The 19059-nt window shown below is 37.7% G+C and overlaps 1 protein-coding gene and 1 long non-coding RNA gene across 4 annotated transcripts in view; one reads left to right on the top strand and one right to left on the bottom strand.

The window, feature by feature from the left end:
* The window catches only part of RB1CC1 (RB1 inducible coiled-coil 1), a 96789-nt gene that overhangs the window by 22387 nt on the left and 55343 nt on the right, over positions 1 to 19059 (top strand). For all 3 annotated transcript variants that reach the window (XM_033203622.1, XM_033203623.1, XM_033203624.1), the window contains exons 2-6: positions 5170 to 5284; positions 6480 to 6601; positions 8052 to 8178; positions 8348 to 8518; positions 16986 to 17188. In XM_033203622.1, the coding sequence (XP_033059513.1) occupies positions 6531 to 6601; positions 8052 to 8178; positions 8348 to 8518; positions 16986 to 17188 (572 nt within the window). In that variant the 5' untranslated portion in view covers positions 5170 to 5284; positions 6480 to 6530. The remainder of the gene's footprint in view (positions 1 to 5169; positions 5285 to 6479; positions 6602 to 8051; positions 8179 to 8347; positions 8519 to 16985; positions 17189 to 19059) is intronic.
* On the bottom strand, positions 8620 to 18773 carry LOC117079608. Its single transcript, XR_004435511.1, has 4 exons — positions 18561 to 18773; positions 13552 to 13556; positions 12581 to 12592; positions 8620 to 8630 (listed from the first exon to the last, which is right to left on the bottom strand). It is a non-coding gene; the product is annotated as an uncharacterized LOC117079608 (long non-coding RNA).

Below are 19059 nucleotides of genomic sequence, written 5' to 3'. Positions count from 1 at the left end.
AAGCCATGAGCATTACATTTCCTCATAGGTTACCAGTACTGGTAGACCCATGGGGAAGTGATGCCTTATGTTAGTAGTTAGATTTTTCCCTGTGCTATTCTTGGGTAGACTTTTGGTAGCTGACAGTTAGTGAGGATGTAGAGAGTGAAAATTTGGAAGAGGCTTCTGATTAAAGATGCCAGTCTTAGGACTGTAAACAGTGGATGAAAACATGGGAAAATGATATTGTCATTAACATCACTTAGGAGCTGTTAGAAATTTGTATACTGGAGTCAAATTTTAGGTTCTAGAGTGACAGTTACCAAAACTATCCTTGAAGTAGTTTAAATTAATTTTAACCTAAATTCCAGAGCCACTGTAATCAAAACTATCCTTAAAATAGTTTAAATTGTTCATCAAGTATGTAGACAAACTCATTCTGAAGTAGGTTTGTTTCTTTCAGCTTTTTTTGGTCAGCATTGTTTATGATTGTGGTTTCTTAGGGTGAGGTGTGTGCATGTAAAATGAAGAGATTAGTGTTTATTTAAAGGCACACAGCTGCTATAGCTTATTGGAGTTCCCCTCAGTTTGCTTTAAGTATCATGGAAGATGAGAATGGAACTGAGGTCATCTTTACTCTTTAATGATTTCTAAAGCTTCTGATATTGAAAGCAATGTATTGGCTATAGAACATGCAAAGGAAGAGTTGAACTGTCCCAGATTGGAGGAGATTAAATAGATACTATAGCTAAAAGGAATATGATGATCCTGAAATAAATCCTAGATCTGAGGAGGGGGGAGAACTACAAAGGATATTATTGGGGCAGTAGTTTGAATATGGACTGTAGATTAGATAATAATAGTGCATCAATGTTAAATTTTATGATTTGGTAAATGTACTTTAGTTTTGTAGGAGAAAATTATTGCTGTTAGGTAAGACATTCTGAAGTATTTATGGGTAAAGGGAAATTCTGTCTGCAAATTACTCACATGTAGTTCAGGAAAAAATATATCTCTATATGTATGTGGAGAGCATGTATGGAGTGTGCACTGATACAAGTGGTAAAGCAAATAGAACACAAGTGTTCACAGTTGGTGATCTGAGCAAGGGGGACAGGGAAGTTCTTTGTACTATTCTTGTAATTTTTCTCTAACTGTGGAATTATATCAAAACAAAGATAATATTCAAAGGAAAACAAGAAAAGAAAAAACAATACAGTGATTATTACTTAAGATTTTGTGTTTAGTCTCACAAAAATGGTGTATCTCATTGTACTGCTTTACATCTTCTCAGTTCAGGCCTTTCCTTATCCCAACGATACCATTTATATGTAACCCGCATAGAGGCCTCCTTTGATCCTGTAAATCTAAAGTAAGTCCTTCTTCCTACCCACTCTTCTTTTGTGTGTTTATTACAACTTATATCATGTTTGTTTTGTTTTTGTTTAATGCTGCTTTCTCCTTCAAGACTGTGAACTCCATGAGGACAAAGATTATGTCTGTTTTTTTCCCCACAGAGTACCCAGTCCTGGCACATAATATCAATACATGTGTTTTGGATTTGGATGAATGAATGAATGAATATTCCTTCCACTTTAGTCAGCATACCTTAGCTACCTAATCTCTGAGAAAACAAAATGCCTCTTTTTAAGCTGTAAGATAAAGCCTATGCTTTTGGATTTGGTATTCATTTACTCATTCATTCAGCAGATCTTTATTTAATACAGTCATCTGATTCCCTGCTTATCTCTAGCTTCCTTTTGTTAACATCTCTCAGATATGCATGACTTTTCTAGGTCTGCACCTTCTGGCCAGTCTTCTGTCAATCTGTTAAGTGTCTTTCATAGTTCCCTGTCACTTTCCACATATTTCTTAGAAAGTATCACATTTATGATAATTATGCCTACTTTCCCTCGCTGTAGATACTGCTTTTTTTTTTTTTTTAAAGAAAGAGTCTGGCTCTGTCGCCTAGACTGGAGTATAGTGGTGTGAGCCCAGCTCACTACAACCTCCGCCTCCCAGTTCAAGCAATTCTCCTGAGTCTGAAAGAAGATGTGTGTGAGGGTAGGGCAGGTGGAAGGGATGATCATAGCAGGCAGGGCAAATAGAATCCTAAGCAGGGAGAACTGCCCCATGAAGACTCAGAGGCTTTTAACAGCTGGATTTGTTTAGGGAGTTTAAGCAGTGTGATATTTGGGACTGACAAGCTGGGAGAGGGGTAGAGAATGAGGGTGAAAAGTTGTGGTGGAAAGGAAGAGCATATTATACTTCTGTCTTCGGTGTTATCGTCGTTTAATAAAGCATTTAAAATAGTTTCCTGGGATATAATGAATACAAAGTGGTAGCTGCTGCCATAAAAGTCATAATTGTCTTGAATTTTAAAGCAGCAGAAAAACTTGAATCAACCTAGCATGTAGGAAGATTTCTTTGAAGGCGCATGGAGGTTGACGGACTGGTGATTGAGGAAATCCGTGCAGGTTGAAAACAGGGTCTGATTTAAGGCAGTAGGGATAGGAATAGGGATATCATGTGATTAAGTATTTAAATGTTAGAATTTACAGGACAAGGCCGGGCGCGGTGGCTCAAGCCTGTAATCCCAGCACTTTGGGAGGCCGAGACGGGCGGATCACGAGGTCAGGGGATCGAGACCATCCTGGCTAACACGGTGAAACTCCGTCTCTACTAAAAATACAAAAACTAGCCGGGTGAGGTGGCGGGCGCCTGTAGTCCCAGCTACTCGGGAGGCTGAGGCAGGAGAATGGCGTAAACCCGGGAGGCGGAGCTTGCAGTGAGCTGAGATCCGGCCACTGCACTCCAGTCCGGGCGACAGAGCGAGACTCCGCCTCAAAAAAAAAAAAAAAAAAAAAGAATTTACAGGACAAAAGGAAGACCAATCTAGGATAATATGTGAGAGACTGGGTGAATGTAGACTTCATCAACAAAGAGAGATGAAAAATTAAAGCAAGGAGGATTAAGGGGCAGAGAAGTAAAAAGCTTGGTTTTAGAAACAATAATATTGAAGAAATGCATATAGGAGATTGATTTGAATTTGTTGAGTTTGAGAGGGATTGGATAGATAGTTTAGGAAAGATTTGGGAGTCAGCAATCAACAGTGGTGGTAGCAGCAGCTATGGGAGTAAGTGAACTCTACTACAAAGGTAAGGCGACTGAGATCCCTCCCAAATTTTGGAGAGCTGACTTATCTGCCAAATACTATGTTTTTTCTTTGACGTCCTTTTGGGGGAACCCGCCCCCAATATTTCAGTGTAGGCTCTTTGTATTTTCCATTAGTGTCGGCCAGCTGAGAAATAAAGAGAGGAATTTTACAGCTGGGCTGCTAGGGGTGACATCACATATCGGTAGGACCTTGATGCCCGCCCGCATGAGCCTCAAAACCAGCAAGTTTTTATTAAGAGTTTCAAAAGGGGTGGGGGTGTAAGGACAGGGAGTAGGTACAAGATCACATGCTTCAAAGGGCAAAAAGCAAAACTACTAGTAAGGGTCTAACAAAGATCACATACTTCTGAGGGAACAGGACAAAAGGCAAAAGCAGAACTACTGATAAGGGTCTGTGTTCAGTGGTGCATGTATTGTCTTGATAAACATCTTAAACAACAGAAAACAGGGTTTGAGAGCAGAGAACCAGTCTGACCACAAATTTACCAGGGCGGAGTTTTTCCCCACCCTAGTAAGCCTGAGAGTACTGCAGGAGACCGGGATGTGTCTCAGTCCTTATCTCAACCGCATAAGACAGACAATCACAGAGCAGCTGTTTATAGACCTCCCCCCAGGAATGCATTCCTTTCCCAGGGTATTAATATTCCTTGCTAGGAAAAGAATTTAGCAATATCTTTCCTACTTGCACGTCCGTTTATAGGCTCTCTGCAAGAAAAATATGGCTCTTTTTTGCCCGACCCCACAGGCAGTCAGACCTTATGGTTGTCTTCCCTTATTCCGTAAAAATCGCTGTTACTCAGTTCTTTTTCAAGGTGCACTGATTTCATATTGTTCAAACACACATGTTTTACGACCAGTTTTGACAGTTAACACAATTATCAGAGTGATCCTGAGATGACGTACATCCTCAGCTTACAAAGATAACAGGATTAAGAGATTAAAGACAGGCATAAGAAATTATAAAAGTGTTATATGGGAACTGATAAATGTCCACGAAATCTTCCCAATTTATGTTGCTCTGCCGCAGCTCCAGCTGATCCCTCCGTTTGGGGTCCCTGACTTCCCACAACGTCCTCCTAGTATCCCTGTGCTATGGTTGTGTTATATTAATCATCTATTGTTGAGTGGGAAATTACCATAAATTTGGTTGTTTGAAGCAACATAAATCTATTATTTTATAGATTCTGGTCATGGCTTCACTGGACCCTTTTGGGTCTCTGCAAGACTTCAAAGTGTTGGCCAGGGCTGAGGTCTTGTCTGAGGCTCAACTAGGAAAGGATCTGTTTATGGGCTTGTGTTGGTTGTCAAGATTCAGTTCCTTGAGAGTTATCAGACTGAGACCCTTAGCTTCTTGCTAGCTGGCCATCTTCAATTCCTTACCAAGTGGGCCTTTCCATATGGCAGCTTATGTCATCAACGTGGCAAGAGAGAGAGTCAGCTGGCAAAATGGGAGTTACAATCTTAAGTAACAATCACTTACATGATATCCCATCACTTTTGCAGTATTTTTTTGGTTAGAAACAGATCACAGACCCTGCCTACACCTGAGGGTGGGGATTTCACTGGAGTATGAATACAGTAGGTGGATGTGGTACAGATAATTGCAGCTGTCTTAGAGGCTGTCTGCTGCAGGTGCCATTTTTATTCCTGTTTACAAAAGAGGAAGCCGAAACAGTTGTCCAAGATCATGTAATTGCAAGTTATGGACCCCAGACCAAACCCAAGCTTTCTGACTCCACTGCCTGGATACTTCTTTACCATAATATTTTAAGGAATGAGAAATTGTTGTAGAAATGGCAGTTTTGAGGAATTTATTGGTAACTTTTGTTTGTTGCCATGGAGTGATGTGGGTTGAAGTCATGTGGTTGGTATTATAGTGAATGTGCAGGTAGAAGGGCCTGAGTAGAGATTATTCTTACAGATGGTAGTTTTAAAAGGAAGAAAGGAACAATAACCACATGTTGTTTCATACTGAATTGTTTCTCTTTATAACCAGAAATTTTTGTTTTCCAGTTCTCTGAGTTTAACCAGTAATGCCATTCAGTTGCCAATCTCAAGCAAAGCAAACATAAACCAGTTTTAATCTACTTTTTAAGAAAAGCGGTAGTCCTTTTCACAGTGCCTGACGGTAAGTCACAGTTTCTACCTGTTTAGCAGAGTTTAATCTTTTGTCTTTAAAATGATGATTCTGGAAATCTTAATTTGAAAACCTTATTTGCTTTTTCCTTCTCTAATAATTCTCTAAAGGCTTATGTGGAAAGAGCATAAGAAAAGGTACCTACTACTTTCTGGGAATTTAGTTATCGTTCACCAGTTTCATTAATCTTGTCGATCTTTTCCTCTATTTGTTGAAAATAAAATGGTAGACCATGAAATCTGTCCCCTTTATATGTCATTATTTTAAGTTTTTTTTCCTTTCTCTTTTTCTTTTGAGATAGGGCCTTTCTCTGTTGCCCAGGCTGGAGTGCAGTGGCACAGTCGTAGCTCACTGCAGTCTTGAGCTCCTTGGCTCAGGCCATCCTCTTGCCTCAGCCTCCCAAGTAGCTAGGACCACAGGCATGCACCATGAAGTGTGTCTAATTTTTTAAACATTTTGTGCAGACAGGGTGTTGCCATGTTGCCCAGGCTAGTCTTGAACTCCTGGCCTCAAGGGATCCTCCTGCCTTGGCCTCCTAAAGTTCTGGGATTACAGGCATGAGCCACTGTGCCTGGTCGTCTGTGTCAGCCTCATTTTATAGATGAAGAAGCTTTATTTTCTAGATGAGGTTTTTCCTTGGGCATGTTAATGGCAGAGTTGTTTTAAATATTCTGATTTCTAGACCTGTACCCTTGCTACTGTTATACAAAGTGATGGAACTATTAAGGCGTTTCTTATGGAGGATTTCCAGCTCAGTGTAGAGGTAAAATGCAGATCAACAGGCAGCTGATGGAAGGAATTGGGATTCATTTCCCAATTTGCAAGTAATGACTACTCTTAATTTGCGATCAGTAAGTTTAACCTTAATACTAATGTATTTTTTATTAAGTTGAGGAAGCAGTGGGGGGAAAACTGTCAGGGATAAGATGTTTGACCAACTGTTTTATTCTTTTCCTATGGCAGAACAGTTATGCTTTTCTTTTCACTGATCTCATTACTGTTTATTTTTATGTGTTTTAAGCATTGAGTTTACTGAACTGTCCAGTTAGCTAGCCATCCTAGACCTCAAAGCCCATTTTGATATTTTTGTTACCTATATAGTAATACTGTAGTGTGTCACAGTGATGATAGTATTTGTGATTGTAGTTGCATTTGTAAAATTGATCACTTTTCTTGTTTCTTCTAGTAACCGTATCAGAGGGTGAGGTATAAGCTCACAGAATTCAGATAAACCATCATGAAGTTATATGTATTTCTGGTTAACACTGGAACTACTCTAACATTTGACACTGAACTTACAGTGCAAACGTGAGTTGTATTTCATTTATTTTTTTTCAGCGTTGCATTCTTTCTGCATGCAGAAAGTTAAAGAAATATTACTCTACTGTTTAAAAAGTAGCATAGTGGCGGCTGGGCTTGGTGCCTCACGCCTGTAATCCCAGCACTTTGGGAGGCCGAGGCAGGTGGATCACGAGGTCAAGAGATCGAGACCATCCTGGCCAACATGGTGAAACCCCGTTTCTACTAAAAATACAAAAATTAACTGGGTGTGGTGGCACGCACCTGTAGTCCCAGCTAATCAGGAGGCAGGAGAATCACTTGAACCCCCAGGGGACGGAGGTTGCAGTGAGTCGAGATCACGCCACTGCACTCCATCCTGGCGAGTGAGCGGGACTCTCTCAAAAAAAAAAAAAAAAAAAAAAAGCCACATAATGGCAAGTCTTAAATCTTTTATCCCAACATATTTTATATATAATTGTTGTCCTTCTCTAAAATACTAATTACATTCTTTAAATTGTGCTTTGTCCTGTTGCCATGAATATAATATTCACAGTAAATAGATCTACCCACAAAACAAACTGATTTCCATTGTTATAAGTACCTATAGTCAATTGCTGTTCTGCGTTTCACAGGCCATTGTTAAGGGAATTATTGGAAGCTTCATAAAACAATGTATAATCACTTCCATGGTTTTTGATCGTTTGTTTTTATTCAGTTTATGAATAAATGTCAATAGGTTTATTTTGTTTGTTAATGAGAGAAAAAATAAATTTAATATTTTCAGCCAAATTTAGTGGGACTCAGGTCTAATAATTCTCTAGCTTGACAGGACAGGAAGAAAATCGAAGTAGTAAATATCATTTCCAAACGCTGTTTATATTGTTATAGTGACCGTAATAGTAAAGACTTGATGGCAATGCAGAATAAATCTGACACTGGAATTATTATAAATAATGTGTGAAATAATAATCTTTATTGTAAAAATTGAATTATGGATTTTTTTTTTTCCAGAATTAGTTTTCATTAAGCTTGGTTTTACCCTTACATGAATGATGTTTTGGAATACAGGGCTAGGAAGGAATCTTCACAGGTGCTAGACTTAATGTAGTTTCTAAAACGTGTGGAGATTTTAACAAAAATTATGTAGCCTGAGGATTTTAATAGACCTGATAATCAGTTTGAGCATATTCCTTTGCTATGTTATATAGATAACTCGAAAATAAATGTGTCTACTGCCTCCATTTCATAGACTCACTTGTAGAAATGACGCATGGGCGAGTTATTTACCTAAGATCAGTCAGTTGTTAGGGAATCCAGTTCATTAAATAGGAAGCTTGTATTCTTTATTACTGTTTTTGGGGAAAGTTTTAGAGCGAGAATCATTAACCTCTAAGGTGTTTTTACATAGTACTACTTGGAAAATAAAGTCATTGGGCAAATATAAACAACTGATTTATTTTAATTCATTTTTTTGAAGTGTGGCAGACCTTAAACATGCCATTCAAAGCAAATACAAGATTGCTATTCAACACCAGGTGCTGGTGGTTAATGGAGGAGAATGCATGGCTGCAGATCGAAGAGTGTGTACCTACAGTGCTGGGACGGTAGGTATTCAAGAGTCCTTTCACACAGGAATGCACACCACCTTGACATCACATTGGGAACTCAGTGTTCAAAAGTAAGGTTTATTTGCTTCATATATTGAAGGCAATGTGCACGTTCAGTATTTATAACATTTTATTTTGGTTATTTCTCCTTTTTTAAAAAATATAGGATACAAATCCAATTTTTCTTTTTAACAAAGAAATGATCTTATGTGATCGTCCACCTGCTATTCCTAAAACTACCTTTTCGACAGAAAATGACATGGAAATAAAAGTTGAAGAATCTCTTATGATGCCTGCAGTTTTTCATACTGTTGCTTCAAGGACACAGCTTGCAGTGGTAAGATATAAACAATTATTTTAACTAACTGATTGCTTCTAAAAGCATTCGGATCTAAATAGCACAGTAGTCTAAATTGCATAGGAAGCATGCAAGAAGTTTGACAAATAAACTGAAAATATTTTGTGGTTAATCTAGTTTTAAAATTTCTGGGTCATACATTGCTAGTTATTCTACTTTGATAATGACAGTATTTTAGAGTGGAACAGCTGTCTTAACATCATTTGGTCACCTTCTTTCCTAGATAAGGATATGTAAATAGTTACTTTTGAACATTAATTAATAAAAGACCTATGTTAGAGTAGATATAGACAGAGAACTTAAATAGCTCTAAAAATGTATTTATTTTTTCCGTATTTATGGTTAGTTCCTGGATGAGAATCAGGTTTCTTTCTAATATATAGCTCTTAACACTGGTTCTTGCAGTTGCCACGGATTGTTTCCCAGTCATTTGATTTTCCTTTTTAATTTGCTGTTTACCTTCTAGTAATGTCATTGACATTAAGCTGTCAGTAGTAAGCTACATTTTTCTTTTAATCATGAAAAAAATGTGTTAGAACCAATGAAATAGTAGTGTTTACGTTTTGTAAAAATAAGTAACGTTACCGAACATTTGCTTTAATTAGTAAAACTCTTAGAGATTTGTTTTAAGCAGTATATACATTTGTACAAATACCCCCATTTTTCACATAGGATACAACATTAAAAGGAAATAACCTCATCTGTGTGAAACATATTTAATAAACATTTACGAGTCCAAAAGTGCTTTGGGAGGACAAAATTTTAAAAAATACACTTCTGTAAACTGAATTTACATAAAAGAATCTTTTAGAATTGTTTTTTGATTTGGTTGAAAAGTATACATACTACATTTTGATAGAGAAAGTATTAAATATGATAATAAGTTAAAGGATAACTAGGATATATAATTTTCAAGTGATTAGAGAGAGAAAGCAATTAAAACTATTCAACGAAAGAATGAAAACAAGAAAGTACAAAGAAAACAAAATGGCAGAAATATATATATCAGGCATTATATTAAATATAAGCTAGCATTATTTCTCTTTTAATTCATCATATTTAAAATATTTTTTAAATACATAAATGAAATGAGAAAGATGATGATTGCTGTTGAGATCCTGAATTAGTGATCTGAGATTCAAATGCCAGGCATTCTATATCACTCTGTTTTCATGCTGCTGATAAAGACATACCTGAGCCTGGGACGAAAAAGAGGTTTAATTGTACTTAACAGTACCTTATGGCTGGAGAGGCCTGGAATTACGGCAGGAGGCGAAAGGCGAAATTGGCCAAAACAAAGGGGTTACAGGTCCCATGCAAGTTCGAAAACCAGCATGGTAGCCAAGTTTTAAAGCTCCAAAAAGATCTCCTTTGACTCCAGGCCTCACATTCAAGTCACACTAATACAAGAGGTGGGTTCCCATGGACTTGGGGCACCTCCTTCCCTGTGGCTTTGCAGGGTGCAGCCTCCCTCCCGGCTGCTTTCACGGGCTGGCGTTGGTGTCTGTGGTTTTTCCAGGTGCACAGTGCAAGCCGTTGGTGGATCTTCCCTTCTGGGGTCTGGAGGACAGTGACCCTCTTCTCAGAGCTCCACTAGGCAGTGCTCTAGTAGAGACTCTGGGGGCTCCGACCCTGCATTTTCCTTCCGCACTGCCCTAACCGGTTCTCCATGAGGGCCCTGCCCCTGCAGCAAACTTTTCTGAGCATCTAGGCGTTTCCATACATCTTTTGAAATCTAGGCGGTATTCCCCAACCTCAATTCTTGACTTCTGTGCCCCTGCAGGCTCAATATAGCATGTGCACGTTGCCAAAGCATGGGACTTCCACCCACAGCCCGAGCTATATGTTGGCCCCTTTCAGCCGTGGCTGGGGGACAGGGCATCAAGTGTTTAGGCCGTACACAGCACGGAGACCCTGGGGCCGGCCCATGAAACCACTCCTTCCTCCTAGGCCTCTGGACATGTGATGGGAGGGGCTGCCGTGAAGGTCTCTGACACAGCCTGGAGACATTTTCCCTGTGGTCTTAGGGATTAACGTTAGGCTCCTTGCCACTTGTGCAAATTTCTGCAGCCAACTTAAATTTATTCCCAGAAAACGAATTTTTCTCTTCTATCACGTTGTTAGGCTACAAATTTTCCAAACTTTTATGCTCTGCGTCCCTTATAAAACTGAATGCCTTTAATGGTACCCAAGTCACCTCTTAAATGCTTTGCTGCTTAGAAATTTTTTCCACCAGGTACGCTAAATCATCTCTCTCAAGTTCACCTGAGATTACAGGTATGAGCCACCATACCCAGCCTAAGTAGCTTTTAAGTTAGTGAAATGCTAGGGCCATGTTTGCATAAAACAGAAACAGTGGTTCAGTACTTTGAAGCACTGAGGAAATAAGAAAATGAAATCAGTGAAATAAATGGTGAAAATGATAAATGAAAAACATTTCTTTTAGGTGATGATATGGTTGCATATTTGGAAAATTAAGGGATTTTAATGAAAACCTCTCCAGCGTTTTGGTAAGGTGACTGGATGTGTGATAAATATATCCAAATGAATAGAGTTTCTCTGTACTGGCCACTGCATTAGGATAGAAACAGAAAAAAATCCTGTAATCTGAACAGCAACAAAAACTTCAAAATAATATATATATATATATTTGTAGAACTTCAAAATATACTTAACAATTTGGCTATATAAAATATTCAGGAATGTAAAACGAGTTACATAAAACAAAGAAATGGACACAACAAATGAACGAATTGTTCTTAAATGAACAAATGGCCATGAAACAAATGAGAAGATGTATCTCATTTTTAATATGATCATGAACTTATGAACTGTAGTTACAATTGCCATGATATTTCTTTTGGAGCATAGGAGAAGCTTTGGGTTTTGTTTTGGATCTAAAATGTTCTTCAGATTCATATGGAAGGGTCAGTGTCCAGAAATAGCCAAGAAAGTCATAAGAAGAATGGAAGATGGGGGCAAAAATGTACCTTTCCAGATTTATTTATTTACTTTTTTTATTTTTTATTTTTATTGTACTTTAAGTTCTAGGGTATATGTGCACAGCATGCAGGTTTGATACATAGCTATACATGTGCCATGTTGGTTTGCTGCACCCTGCAGCAAACTGGCCTGGGCATCTAGGCGTTTCCATACATCTGAAATCTAGGCTGTGGTTCCACAACCTTATCTCATCATTTATGTTAGGTATTTTATTGACTTATTATATAGAGACAGGATCTCACTGTGTTGCTGAGGTTGGTCTCAAACTCCTGGGCCCAAATGATTCTCCCGTCTTGGCCTCCCTAAGGGCTGGGATTATAGGCATGAGCCAGCATACCTAGCCTCTTTTCAGATTTATAAAACACATTGAGCCACCATGCCTGCCCTCTTTTGAGACTTATAAAACAAATTCTAAAGTTGCTATAACCAAAACAGCAACATAGTTCTAATCAATTCGTTATGTAAGGAATTAGAGGTGGTATTTCTTCATGGTCCAGGATGTTGTTTCTAAAGTCAGATTTTCTGAGTTTATATCTGATTACCTCATTTACTTGTGGTGTGACCTTCGACTCATTTACCCTGTTGGTAAATTTAAGAATAGATTTTTGTTTATTGAGATATATGCATATTGAAAAATGCACAAACTGTAATTGTACATCCATTCTTAGTGAATTTTCACAATGAACACATTGATAAAAATAGTTTCAGCCAGGTGTGGTGGCTTATGCCTGTAATCCTAGCAGTTTGGGAGGCCAAGGTGGGTGGATCATGAGGTCAGGAATTTGAGACTAGCCTGACCAATATGGTGAAACCCTATCTCTACTAAAAAAAAAAAAAAAAAATTAGCCAGGCATGGTGGCATGCGCCTGAATCGCAGCTACTCAGGAGGTTCTGGTGGGAGAATCGCTTGAACCCAGGAGGCAGAGGTTGCAGTGAGCCAAGATCGCGCCACTGCACTCCAGGCTGGGTGACAGAGTGAGACTTCATCTCAAAAAAACAAAACAAAATAAAAAACCCACAGAAACAAATAGTTTCAACCCAGAAGCCCTACTTAAGACTTTCTCCCCATCAGTTTTCATCCTCCCTGTTCACTAATGCTAACCAGTAAGTTGACTTCTAAACCAAGATTACTTGTTCTCTTTTTGAATGTAAATAAATGGAATAGTGTAGTTTGTGTTCTTTTGTGCCTAGCCTCTTTTATGCAACATGATGTTCCTGAGAATGATTAATGCTGTTGCATGTATCGGTGGTTTGTATTCATCGCTGCATTGTATTCTATTGTACAAATATGCCACAGTTTTTTTTTTCTATTTGTTCTGCTACTAGTGGATATTGGGATTGTTTCTAGTGTTCCAACTATTGTGACTCAACCTACTGTGAATATCCTAGTACATTCTTTGGACTACTGTAGTGTAAAGAAATCAGAATACTTTGACAGTTTAAGTCTGTCTTCTACTTCTACAACCTCTTCCGTACCGAAATGTTCATAGTTCTTTCAGATTTCATCTTGAAATGGGCTCAGTGCTCACTGTCCTTTTTTTTTTCCCCATATATTAGCTGTCATTTTCATGGTAGTTCCTTTCATTTCACTTGTCTTCGTTGTTAAAAGCCTGATTTAGACTTCTCTGTTTTCAGCAGTGTCTTCTTCCAGTGTAGCCTTCAATCAGTGATATGTTTCTTTTTAACGTATTTCCTGAGCTAACTCTGTGTTGAGTTCTTTTTTATAAAACAAAATTAGGCTAAGTTCTTAGGAAAGAATTTGGTTATAATTTCCATTTGGTCCTGGGGAGAGTTTTTTTGCATTTAGTTTTTTTTACTTTTAACTTTTTTTTTCTTAGGGTAATTTAGTATAGATTTCATATGTTAAAATTTTTGCTTGTGTTTGAAGGAGTAGAATTATTCCTCTACAAGACAGTGTAGGAAACCTGGTGAGCAGGAAGCTGCCCTGGGTCACAGGGGATCCCTGGTTAGAAGCAGAATGTGTATGTATAAGAGAGGGACAGAGAGACTTATTCTATCCTTCTCCTTAGACAAAATTTAGCAGTTCTAGGGACTTTTTCTCACAGTTTTTCCTTTGGCTTTTTGCAAGTATGTCATGTAAATAGGTATTACTTCGTCTGCTACTCTCTAATTTCAGATAGGGCCCCAAGATGTTCTTGCTGTCCACCCAAGCTTCTCACAAGGAGGATTCAGTTCTCCCAAGTTTTGCTAAATGTCTGCAATAGTGGTGTGAACCAAAATTATCTTGAGACAGGTCACAATCAATTTAGAAAATTTATTTTGTCAAGGTTAAGGACACACCCAAGACATAGCTTCAGGAGGTCCTTATGACATGTGCCCAAGGTGGTCAGGGTAAAGCTTGCTTTTATACATTTTAGGGAGACATGAGACATGAATATGTGTAAGAAGTACATGGGTTTGGTTCAGAAGGGCAGGATAACTCAAAGCGGGGGCTTCCAGGTCATAGGTAGATAAGAGACAAAAGGTTGCATTTTTTTGGAGTCCTTGATCAGTCTTTCACTGAATACATAATTTAGTCTGGCTCAATGAATCTGCATTTTTACATAAACAATAAATCATACGACAGAGGAAGCAGATAGGCCTTTGTTTTAGGCGAGCAGAGGTATGACTTTCTGTCCCACACATGTGAAGATATGCTGTCAGTTTACATTGCCAAGGTAAAATTTAGCAGAACTGTTTTAAGTTAAAGATCTTGAAGCCCACAAGAAATTTCCTTGTGGCAAAATTGTGAGGGAGGTATGTAGCTTTCTTATCTTTGTAGCTATCTTATTTAGGAATAAAATTGGAGGCAGGTTTGCCTGACATAGTTCCCAGCTTGACTTTTCCCTTAGCTTAGTGATTTTGGGTTCCCGAGATTTGTTATTCTTTCACAGTGGGTGCCCTTTTTATTTGACCCAAGTTGATCCAGTTTTCATGTTCTTCACAGGTTTGCTGCATATATTGTATGTGTAGGGGTGGTAGTTGTTTCCTGGTTTCATCAAGATGGTGTCTTGTTTCCCTTTTGTATTTGGTTGGTTTCATGAAGGAGAAGCAAGCCAAGACATCTTTACTTCCTTATCTTACAACTGAAACTATTAGCCCTTTCTTATATACATATGGGATTAAGAACAGGTGAAGTTAAGTCATTTCTTCAAGGCCAGATAGCCAGGTAGAAAAAGAACCTCTTTTCTCCAAGGCCAGTGCTCTTTACGTTCATATCATTGTACTTCCACATAGCAAACTTTCATATTTTACCTGTAAAGATATTTCTTTTCACCTAAATTTGTTCATTAACAATATTATCTTCTAAAACAGAATGGTCATAATTTTGGCGTGCTTATCAGCAAAATACATAGAGAAAATACTTCCTTTTTCCTTCCATCCCCTACTCCATCTTAATGATGATGGAACATTTGTTTTGCATTTTCCTAGACTTTGGTATACATACAAAATGCATTTCTATCTCATACCTCTATTGTTTCACATTTCTAACCAACCTTAGCCTTCCCAAACAAATGAAAGCATACTATACTTTTTTTGTTGTTTTTGAGATGGAGTTTCGCTTTTGTCACCCAGGCTGGAATTCAGTGGTACGATCTCAACTCACTGTAATCTCTGCCTCCTGGGTTCAAGTGATTCTCCTGCCTCAGCCTCCCCAGTAGCTGGGATTACAGGTGCGTGCCACCATGCCCGGCTAATTTTTGTATTTTTAGTAGAGATGGGTTTCACCATGTTGGTCGGGCTGGCCTCGTCCTGACCACAGGTGATCTGCCTGCCTCAGCTTCCCAAAGTGCTAGAATTACAGGCAAGAGCCACCATGCCTGGCCCATACTATATACATTATTCCTTTTTCACTGTTGCAAGGTACTCCCATTTTTGAAATATCCTAAGTTTATTTTCCTGGTAAACAGTGCTACAGTTCAACTTATTTTACATTTATAAATTTTAACAATTCAAAAAATCTAAACATTTGAATATTTTGTATCCTCCATCTTTTTTGTATTTAAGAATCTTCCTCCTACATTTTCTGCATGCACTGCAAGAACCTGTTGCTTTAATGTACCCAACAACTCTTTTACTTGTCATTTCAAGGGTATCACCTCTCGTTCATCTGTTTAAAAAAATCTGAAAACATTTTATCATTTCTGTTACTTCATAATTCCAGAGTTTTTTCCCACTCTATTTTAGTGGCTGCATGATTGATTAATTTTTAGTGACATGGCACATAATCATCTTACTGACATTCCTACCCCATAAGGACCATCTTACTTCTTATTTACCTTGGTAACTAGATTACCAACCATTGCAGTATTTACAGTAGCTTTTTTACAGTTTGCCTGGACAACTTAAAGATAATCATTTTACATCCATTCTTTTAGGTGCCTTCCCATTCCACCATATGACATTTTCTGTATTATCAGTCTTCTTAAAGCATCTATTTGATTACGTTCTTCATGTTAAAGAGTTCTTCAGGAGGTCTTTTCTGAGTAAAGTCCAATTCCTTCCCTACCTTAGTATTTTCTGGGTCTTTGATCATCTGGCCCTCTTTCTCTCGCTTTTTCCTCCAGACCATTTGTTCTTAACCAATAACATTTTATATTTCCTCTCTTTGCGACTTCATCATGTTCCACTCTTTTGAAGTACTTCTTTCCCTATCTTTGTTCATATCCTTTTCACACTTTGATACTTAAGTTAAATGCCTTCAGAAAGTTTTGACTTCTCTTTTGTGACTTTTATATCTGTCTCATCAGTTAACAAAGGTAGAATGATCTGTCTTATTTCCTAGCCAACTAAAATATTTTGTGACAGTGGACTTCTTTATGTATCTCCATATATAAAGCAATATACGTTGCTGCCTTGTAATTTATCCTTAATAATTATTTTTATTCTTCATTCTTTGGAACTGAATGTCAGATGTCTGTTTTCTGAAGGTATTTTAACTGCATAAACAAATATTTTCTAGAATCTCATTTAGGGTTACTAAATGTGTTATAGTTATACTAATCTAGAAGTAGATGATGTATTTTAGCTTTGCCTTCACGAAAAATTGTTTTTAACATATATGTCTTGAGGTAATACCAGAGGACAGTGACATTTGAGATGGCAGATGTTGATCATTAGTCAAATAATTAAAAGCCCTACTCCTTTGTTTTTCGGAGGTAGCATCTTATGGATTCTTCTTTTGACTATGTCTTAGGATACCTGCTCGGAAACACCTCACTTATGTTATAGGTTATAACACCTCTCTTACGTTAAACACCTCACTTACGTTTAGGCTCTCTTTCACAGAAGTGAACAGAGGTAAACTAAAACAGTCTTTTGGAGCACTTTGTTAAATGTGCTCTAGAACGCATTCTTATATACATGTTTGTAAATGTATGAAAACTTCTGCAAACAAACCATTGCCTTCTTTTACTTTCTTTTGTATTCTTTTTCAATACAGGAAATGTATGAAGTTGCCAAGAAACTTTGTTCTTTTTGTGAAGGTCTTGTACATGATGAACATCTTCAGCACCAAGGCTGGGCTGCAATTATGGCCAACCTGGAGGACTGTTCAAATTCATACCAAAAGCTACTTTTCAAGTTTGAAAGTATTTATTCAAATTATCTGCAGTCCATAGAAGACATCAAGTTAAAACTTACTCAGTATGTTTGCCATTAAAATGGATATTTGTTTAAAATGCCTTTGAAATTTATCAGTAGGTTTAATCACTGCAAATTTGTTTCTTATAGGCCATATATTTATTATAACTGAGGTTTATTATTTGAGCCTTTTCTGATAGTGCTTTGTAGGTTATAGTTTTTAATTTAAAAATGATAATTCTGTTTACCATGTATCTTATGAGTCTCCCACATTTCTTTCTCGAGTTGTTTTACTTGTAATAAGACCTCAAATACTTTTGAAGTCATTTATAAAACCAAGAATCTTTGCTTATATCTTGTCCAGTAAACAAAAGGCAAGATGTGAAAAATAACATCTAACAGAAATAGGCACATTTTCAAACACTGGACAATGGAGGAAAATTTTAAGTTCTTTGTAAATATTGCCATCCTGATGCAGGTTTGATGAGGTGGAAAAAAAAAAAGCCCTGTTTTTTTTTGGAGACTGAGTCTTATTGTCACCCAGGCTGGAGTGCAGTGGCGTGATCTCGGCTCACTGCAACCTCCGCCTCCCAGGTTCACTCCATTCTCCTGCCTCAGCCTCACGAGTAACTGGGACTACAGGCGCCCGCCACCATGCCCAGCTAATTTTTTTTTTTGTATTTTTAGTAGAGATGGGATTTCACCGTGTTAGGCAGGATGGTCTCAATCTCCTGACCTCATGATCTGCCCACCTTGGGCTTCCAAAGTGCTGGGAGTACAGGCGTGAGCCACTGCACCCAGCCAGCCCATGTGTTTTCAACGCTCATTAAGATGGCAAGTTTTAGTTCTTTGCATAGAAGTACATTTAATACACATTGATTCTTTTTTTAAAAGGGCTACAGTTAACGTGAAAATATAACAGTAATTCAGCATGAAACTAACCCTTATTGTGTGTGTGCATATGCTTTTAGCATTTTGTGTTCAGGTTTTTTGTTTTGGATCTGTAGATTTTTTTTTTCTTTTAATTATCTTGACCTTGAATTAGAGGCAAGTAGCATGTTCTGGTTTTGATCTTTGTCTTTTCTTTTTGTTTCTTTCATTTTTTTAAATTTGGGTAACCTTTTAAATTCAGATTTCTCTTTTTTGTGGTATGACTGTTAGGTCGATTTTGGCCTTAAAAATGGAAAAATCTTGGGAGGAAAGAGAAGGATTCATTAAGACTGGAAAGATCTTTTTAAAGTTTAAATGAGAACCTTTTCAAGTAACTTTTTCTGTGGGTTCTATTAGCTGTATCAATTTAAAGTAGGGACCTACATCATATTGCATATGATTTTATAGAAGTTAAATCACTAAGATTTCATATATTCCCCATGCTTTTGACAACATAAACCTATTTTTAGGGTGTTATGAGTACAAGAGTTATCTTTATTAGGACTACAATTTTATTAGGCATCTACTTCACCTTACTACAAATTTCAGAGTACTATGAAGCACCTTTTACTATCTCTGACGGTATTTATGGCTCAACAATTTATTGTTATTTTTATCCTGTGCTTTCAATATATCAGATATATTTGATTTACTTAAGGCCATAAGGTTATATTCTAAGATACTGCTATGGTGAATCTTTTTGTAAATTTAAATTTGTTATCTTTAAGGTTTTATAAAAGCCTGGTGTTCACTTCTTTAATATAGCTAGCTTTACTTTAGAGCGTTGTTTGTTTGTTTTTGCTTTTGTTTTTGTTTTGAGATGGAACCTTGCTCCGTCACCCAGGCTGGAGTGCAGTGGCGCCATCTCACCATCTCAGCTCACTGCAACCTCTGCCTCCAAGGTTCAAGCGATTTTTGTGCCTCAGCCTCCCGAGTAGCTGGGATTACAGGTGCCTGCCACCACCACACCTGGCTAATTTGTTTGTTTTTAGTAGAAACGGGGC

This window comes from Trachypithecus francoisi, unplaced genomic scaffold, assembly GCF_009764315.1.
Source record: "Trachypithecus francoisi isolate TF-2019V2 unplaced genomic scaffold, Tfra_2.0 Lachesis_group7, whole genome shotgun sequence".
Classification (NCBI taxonomy): Eukaryota; Metazoa; Chordata; class Mammalia; order Primates; family Cercopithecidae; genus Trachypithecus; species Trachypithecus francoisi.
This window is presented reverse-complemented; position numbering and strand designations above follow the sequence as displayed.